The sequence below is a fragment of the Belonocnema kinseyi genome, chromosome 10, assembly GCF_010883055.1.
Source record: "Belonocnema kinseyi isolate 2016_QV_RU_SX_M_011 chromosome 10, B_treatae_v1, whole genome shotgun sequence".
Lineage (NCBI taxonomy): Eukaryota > Metazoa > Arthropoda > Insecta > Hymenoptera > Cynipidae > Belonocnema > Belonocnema kinseyi.
In genome coordinates this window covers 62,986,826-62,995,049 of record NC_046666.1, presented here as the reverse complement: position 1 = coordinate 62,995,049, position 8,224 = coordinate 62,986,826, and the positions used below count along the sequence as shown (strand labels likewise).

At 30.3% G+C, this 8,224-nt stretch overlaps 1 protein-coding gene across 1 annotated transcript in view; it reads left to right on the top strand.

The window, feature by feature from the left end:
- The window catches only part of LOC117181159, a 46,886-nt gene that overhangs the window by 24,483 nt on the left and 14,179 nt on the right, over positions 1 to 8,224 (top strand). The window contains exons 5-7 of the mRNA XM_033373726.1: positions 3,963 to 4,103; positions 5,717 to 5,831; positions 7,447 to 7,634. Coding sequence (XP_033229617.1) covers positions 3,963 to 4,103; positions 5,717 to 5,831; positions 7,447 to 7,634 — 444 coding nt within the window. The remainder of the gene's footprint in view (positions 1 to 3,962; positions 4,104 to 5,716; positions 5,832 to 7,446; positions 7,635 to 8,224) is intronic.

Sequence of the window (8,224 nt, the reverse complement as noted above, 5' to 3'; positions counted from 1 at the left end):
CCCTTGTATCCCCTCGCTTCCCCTACTAGCCCTCTAATAAGTTTTTTCCTCACTTCCACTACTTCTTCTCCCCTCATTTTCCATCTCTTGCCGTTCTTGAAAAAAGTACGATGGACGGACAACGGACACCCAAACGAAACTATAAGTTTTTCTGCACGGGGCTACAAAACATAAAAAATGCGTATAATTTTTGCAATCCATTTGTTGTGAAGGAATAATATAAGACCATTTCACGCTGTTATTTAAGGTATATCCTTAAATTTCGACGCTACCAATGTGAGGAGGTGGAGTACGCCAAACCTATGATTGGTAATACGACTTCCCCTATTCTTTTCTTTTCCCCTCTTTTAAAGAATTGTTATTTTTTCTTCTGTTTGTAATAAGCTTTCTCACCTTTCGCTTAGAGGCTTGTACACCCCGGAGTGTCACGTAAACAATTACATAGTTTATATTCAGCGACTTCATAAATTGAAAAATGTAAATATTTAAAAAGAACTTTTGAAAATGTTTAAACTCTGTGAAGTCACGTTTGAGTTTTCATTTTTTTTTGAATAGTGCAATTTTATTAATTTTTCATTTTAAATCTAACTGAGAACGGAATGTTAGAGCTCAAGCTAAAATAGAATGAATAAAATTGCATGATTTAAAAAAAAAACTGACATGGGCCAGATAGACGTGCTTTTACATATTGTGAAACATTTCCCAAAATTTCAGTATAACATATTTATCAATAGAACCCAAGAAGAAAATCTATTTATTTTTTGTTTAAAAAATTAAAATTTTCAGTAAATTTAATAATCTGTTTTGATACTTCAATTCTGAGAAATGTCTTATTTATTTAAAAATTCTTTTTTTCGTACAAATAATTAAGGTAAACCTCCCAGTAATTAAAATAATAATCTTAGTCCCAGTAATCGTGATGCCAATTTTCTTGCTTCTTATCTATTTTGAAATTGTTAAAATTTCATTTGACACTATGAAATGGTACAAATAAATGGGTCTTATCATAAAATGTTACTTCTTGCATATTTTTCGACAATATATTCAAATTATAACTAAATTTCAAGATGATTGGGACCATCGCGATTACTAGGACAGTTGAAAATTCAACTTCTTGGCTAAAAAGTAATTGATCTTGTTCTAGCTTCTATTCAACTGTTTGGTGCACAATTAAATTATTTATTTGAAATTTTAACTATTTGCTCAAAAATTAACATTTTTTTGAAAAATCATATTTTTGGGTAGAAAATTCAACAGTTTTTCAGATGAAAGTTTAACTTCTTTAGTAAAAATCATTTTATTGGTTGAAGATTGAACTGTTTTAGTGAAAGATCATCTTTTTTGAGAAGAAAACCTATTTTTTAATGATGATTTAGGTATACAATTTATGCTTGAAAATTGATCGTTTATAGTTGAAAATCCAACTATTTGATTGAAAATTCATGTAGTTGGTCGAAAGATAATTTTTTTAGGTAGAAAGTTAATTTTCTTGATTGCAAATTTAACTATTTGTTGGAGAGTTAAACTACTAATGTTTCAAATTAATTTTAATATCTGAAAATTGAACTATTCCATTTTTAATTGAAAATGTATCCTGTGAAAGTTCAATATTAAACTCTTTTGTAGAAAATTCATGTGTTTTGTTGAAAATTCATCTTTTGCTAGAAGATTTATATTCCTAATTGAAAATTTGGTTTGGTTAATACTTCAACCATTTTGATAAAGGTTTAATTATTACGTTGAAAACTCAACTATTGTGTTATGCTCAACTTTTTTGTTCAAAAGTTCAACTATTTGATTAAAAATTCATCTCTCTTGTTTCAAAATGAACTTTTCTATTGAAAATTCAACTTTATTCTAAAAAATCTCTTTTGGCCATGAAAAGTAAACTATTTGGTTAAAAATGCAACTGTATTTAGTTGAATTTTAATATTTTTTGTTAGAAAATTGGATCACTTAGTTAAAAGTTCACGTTTGTAGGTTGAAAATTTAACTATTACATCAATTAAATTATTTGATTGGGAAGTTAACTATTTGTTAAAAATTAAATTATTTTTTTGAAAATTAAACTATTTTGTAAAGTCATATTTTCTGATGGCAAATTCACCTAATTTGTTAAAAATTTGTCCTTTAAAATTAAAAATGCATCTCTTCTGGCAGAAAATCTTTTTTTTTTAATGCCACTATTTTGTTGAAAATGTATCAAACTTCGACTTGAAATCATATAAATTTAAAGCGTTTCATATTTAATTTAATATCCTGTCTACATTATTTTATTTAAAAGAACTTATTCACCTATTTCTGTGAAAAACACCCTGTTTTCTATTTTGAAAGCAATATAGGCTGTGAAGTCTGATATTTTTAATTAGTCTTGACTTCTTACTAAAGATTATATATGACCACAAAATCACGTCAGCAGATTGAGGGGACGGGTAAAAAATAGCCAAAAATTGGTAACCTTAGTTCATGGACAATCCATTATTTTCAACCTTGATGATAGCTATAATTTAGTTACACATTGGCTAGCACTTACTAAAATTGTGAAGAAATTAAATTACTTTGACAGGTACAAGTGTCACTTTAATGTATCTTTTTTATGCATAAGAGAATATCGATACCTCGAACAGGTTAAGCAGGAATCTCAATATCTTAGCATCAGCGTTAATTGAAAGTGATATCTTTACATCTAAAAAGAATGCTCGTCAGTGGACGAGTTAGCCTCTTTCGATCTGGGTGCTATACTCACGATTATACTCAAACAATGAAAAGTGCTCGAGTGTAAATAAGATCGGAATACCTGATTATGAAAGCGAAGTGAGAGGCACTTTCTGAAAAGGAGAAGTAGACAAAGCTCTTTGCGTTTACGATATCTTATTCATGAGAATTCTGACAAAGTTCGGTATCGTAAATCTAAAGGGAGAGCGAGCAGAGTTTTTAAACTCGTTAAAATAAAATAATTTCGAGTTCCATTTCTTCAGGTATCATTTTTTTATTTTCATTTCCTATCTGTTTGTCTCTAGTACATAATTCTTGAGAGCTATGAAATGGGATTTCTGTCACCTTCACTTAGAGGAGACACTTTGTTGTAACTTCAGTTCTATATATGAAACAAACACCCAAATCCGGTCTATTAACCAAATTGTCTAATAAACTCCAAATCCCCATTACAGTTGACAAAGTTGCTCTAGACTTTAGAGATAGATAATGCCTTCTGATTTTGTTACAGTTGGAAATGATACAAGTTTAGAGAACTTTTGTTAATAATTATTTTATTTTAAACGTTGAACGGTACTTTTATGAGCTAAAAATAGTTCAATTCTGCGTCGTAGTAATTTGTAAAACTATCGGATGACGCATCCAAGTACTTTAGCAGCCGATATAAGGATAAACAAGCTTAAGGAAATTCAAGTACGTAAAAGCGATTGAGCTCTCTATTCACTGGAGATAATATTTTTACCAGAAAAGGGAGAGAAAATATTGGAGAAGTGAACTAAATGATATTTGAGTTTTAAATTGGAAATTGATTTTTACATTTATCGTTTCTAATAAGAACTTTTTGTATGGGAATATTGTTGAGGAAGACGTATTGCGAGATATGAAATCGACAGACCTACGATTGATTTCGTAATTTGTTCTCATTTATCACAATGTTTGTTTGAAGGATCAAACTGAGCATTTCTCTTCATATTCATTATAAGCATGATTCATCTTCCTTACATTATTATTCTCGGTTTTCAATTACGATTTCGGAAGCTGCGATTTATCTTCGTCTATGTATAATATGCTTCTAGGTGTATTATTCTAGGAACATTTCACCCCATAATTTATCATTTTCCGGAAGAGATTAAGGAAACTATTCACTTCAAAAAGCGAATACAAATAAACTCTGAAAAAAAACCATCGAATAGTAAAGATGGATTCATTTAATATTATTCATAAATTAATTTTTTAAATATTTATAGCTGCCAACGTCAACGAGTCGTGCGACTTCAACGAACAATGTGAAATGAAGGTGTCACAAACGGAATGTCGAGATGGTCGCTGCATTTGCATCTTTGAAAAAATTCCCGTTTTGCAAGATGATGGATCCACAGCATGTATTGGTAAATATTATCAATACAGAAAAAATCTTATAAAACTGTTATAAAATTGGTAGCCCTTTTGAAAAAAAAAATTATAAAATTTGATAAAGTTTCTATCCAGAGAAAACGTGATATTGAATCAAAACAATTACACAAATCAAATTCTATCAGCACATTTGATAAAAATCTTATCTAATTCAATCAATTTTATTTCATGAAAATACTATAAATCTTATGGACACCAAATTTTATAAAGTAGGATATTTCTATCAAGATCGATCTATCTATAAATCTTATTCTCTACTATTAAGAGACAAGCATCAAACCAGTATCCAGAAATCTTATAATTATTATAATTATAATTATAGTATCAAACCCTATTTTCCAAAAATTTCATCAAACTCTATCCATCAAGAAATCTCATACTAGATTTTTAAGGTATAATCATCAAGCCTCTATCAAATCTTATCCAACTAGATTTAATATAAAATCCTATCTTCCAAACATTCTCAGAATACCTTTATCAATCTTTTCTACATTGAACTCGTATCCGATCCTACCTTCCAAAATGTTGGAAATTTATATCAAACTCTTTCCATCGAGAAATCGTATACTTTACTATCAAAAAATGCTCATTAAACTTCTATCAAATCTTATCTAACGGAAACTTAGAACAAATTTTATCTTTAACGATAAAAATTTTCCAGGTTCTGAAAAGTAGGATTTGGTAAAAGTATTTTGCGGATAATATATTTGATAGAGTTTTGATTAAAAAAAACTGTTGATAAAAAAAGTGTAAGATTATACAACAGATAGAATTTTATTAAAATTTTCGAGATTTAGGGATATACCATAGGATTTGATGCAACTTTATTGAAGGATAAGATTAAATAGAAAATTGTAAAAATTAAGAATCCAAGTTTTGTAGAACATATTGATAGAAAAGTATTAGATTTCTTAACAGATAGAGTTACATAAAAACTTTAAAGATTTTGAAACAAAGCATTTAGTAATTTGATTTTCATCAAAAAACATATTGAAATGGTTATATAAATTTGGAATATCATATTTAATAGGACTGAATTAGATTTTGACCAAAAAAGCGTATTAAAATGGATAAGAATTTGGGATAACATATTAGTTTGGATTCAATCGATTTTTATTTTTAAAAATATAGGAGTTTATAAGAATCAGCGAGACGCTCGCCTATTTTTCCATTGATAAAAATGAATAATAATTCTAAACAGAAAACGGATTGAAAAGTAATAATTTTTTGTATCAAATCCTATCAAACTATTTTATCAGGGAGGCGACTTTCAACCATAATACATAAAATTATGATAAAGATACAGTTATACTTATTGCTCCCAAGGTAAGAGAAAAACGTTTCTGAAAGTAACTTGGATTTTTGAAATAAAGAAGAAAATTCTAGAAAATTGTGGGTAATTTTAGAAATTGCCTTTTCATTTACGCTAAGGAAACGCGGTACTATCAAGTTTTAAGCTCTTCAATAATAAAAGAGTTCTGCACTTTTTTGCTGCTGGCTCATCATATTGGACGATTTTTTTAATACCTGAAGAATATAAAAAAATCTTAAGTTTAAATATTTCTAATTTTATTTTTTTTATTTGTAGCCGAGGTAAAGGAACCTCCAAATCTACGAACAGTCGATCCAGCGATGATAGGAGTTCTTGTTGGGATGGCTTTGATGTTCATCATTATTTGCGTTGTTCTTAGACTTTTTAGCAAGTAAGTAAAATAATAATTTTTTGTTAGGTAACTTTGGAAACGTTTCAAAGTTTCTAAACTTTCAAATATTAGGGTTGGAAAAATTTGAATATTTAAAAACTTGTAAAAAAATAATAATTAACAAATTAATTAATGTTAATCTGATATAAATGTAAATATTATAGTCAATAAAATGTAATATGAATATTAATATTAATTAATTTAAATACTTAATTCTGTATCAACACGACGCCATTACAGAGTAGTGGCAAGTTGAGTTTACTTTCTAACCCAAATTTCATGTTCTGTAAGTTATTAGTTTTAAAGTTTTAAGGCAATGTAATGAGTGGGTCACGTGTCCAGATTCCTACCTTACCGCCACTTTTTTTATTTCCCAACTTATATTCACACGAAACGCCACACCGAATTGAAAATTTGGCATATTTAACAAGATGCACTAAGAATGGAGGTCTGCTCCTAAATTTGTATGATTATGAAAAAATTTTTTTGTTGAAAATAATTTTTTTGGCTTTTTTATAATTATTAAAATTTAGGACCAGAACCACCTTTCTTAGTGCTTCTTATTAATTATCCCAAATTTTCAACTCGATGTGGCGCTTCGTGTGAAAATAAGTTGGGAAATAAGAAAGGTGGCAGTAAGGTAGGAATCTGTTCACGTGGCCCATTCGTCACATGGCCTTAATTCAAATATTTAGCTAAACATTTTTTTTTCGTTAGTAAGTTATCCCTCAGTATTTAAAACTCAACTGTTTGGTTGAAAATGCGTTTTAATGGGCTGGATTATTATCTTTTTTATTGTTAATTTATTTGTTATTTATTTTTATTATTTTTTAATACTATTTTCTGTTGAAAATTTAACTGCTCTTTACAAAATTTGTCTTTTTAGATGAATTTAATTGTTTCTGATTAAAAATACAAATATTTTTTTGGTTGAAATATGAACTGTCGCATTTTTTGTTGAGAATTCTTCTTTTTTGCATAAAGATTTAACTACTTGGTTAAAAGTGGTACTACTTTGTTACAATATTTTTTGCAGCTGCGTGCTCTATTAAATTAACCCTTTGACATTCTCTGAGAGTACCTTCTCATTGGGATGAAATTCGTGATGCAAACAGCTTATTCCACTGGTTACATTTTTTTTAACTTGTGTGGCTTTCCAACCAATTATAGGTCTCCTTTTCGATAACCCAACGTAAAAAATCAAATTCCTACATCAGATTTGCGAAGGACCACTCGCCATTGATTTTCCTTCACGAGCTCATGTCCTTGAGTTTAGGTTACCAGAATGGGAATTTGGGATTCGTGCAAAATTTACAAAAGTCTAAGAAAAGTGTAATCAGTGGAATAAGCTAAAAACGAATTTTTTTCGTATGGACTTCTTATCTACGTTATTACTAGGTTTATGCTCATGTATTTCCCTAGCTATAGACCTACGAATAACCTAGAAAGGACCTCTATGCGAAAAAAAGTTATTTTGTATCACAAATTTCAGCTCAATTAAAAGTTTCCTGAATATCCTTGCCCTGACTTGTAAAATAACAAATTAAGAAAAGGACGCTTATCAATTAATAAATATTTTTTTTAAATTGTTAGCTGACGAAATTTTTGCTTTCAGAGCACGTTGGCGTGAGAATCGAACGATCTTCAACACACCGAACGCTCGTCTGATGAATGTCTCCTTGCTGAAGGATAACAAGCTCCTTCACGGACAAGAGAGACGTGGATCACGTGCCAGTGTCAGAGGTCCATCGAGGCAACCATCCATGGTGTCCTTGCGCGCGCATTCGCCTAACGCCTCGCAAGGTGCGAAACACTCTCAGCGAGTGAGCCGTACGGGTTTTTATTCATTCACTTATTAAGCAAGCGAGTTTAACCACCCTCGTTAATAGAGAAAGTGACTTCTATCGAATACGTAGGTACTTCTCTTTCCTCTATTGCCATAAGTGCCGACTACTAAATTCGAAACTGGTAAATATTAGCCTATCATTATTAATGGGTGTCTTTCACTGACCATGAACCTACTGATAACGAAGATATGTACTCAAAAAGGTACCCTTAGGTTCCATATCCTGAACTCATAGCAGGCGAGGTTACACGCTTGTGCGCCGTAAGGCTCACGTTTTCTATCAATTTCTGTGATTAGGATTGGTCAAGCTTGGCGCATGCGTGAAAATAAGCTCAGTGGCACATGCTGGAAATTGAATTCGTAGTGCAAAATTAATAATAAGTGGCAGCACCGAGCGGTGTACTAGACTACTGTCGAAAAGAGGCGAAATTTAATATGGCGCTGACAAGGAAACTATCCCAGGTGTCCCTCACCGATTTTGATGAAACTGCAATATGTTGTAGTACATCGAAAAATAAGAGACACGTATTTTTTTATCGGCCATTAA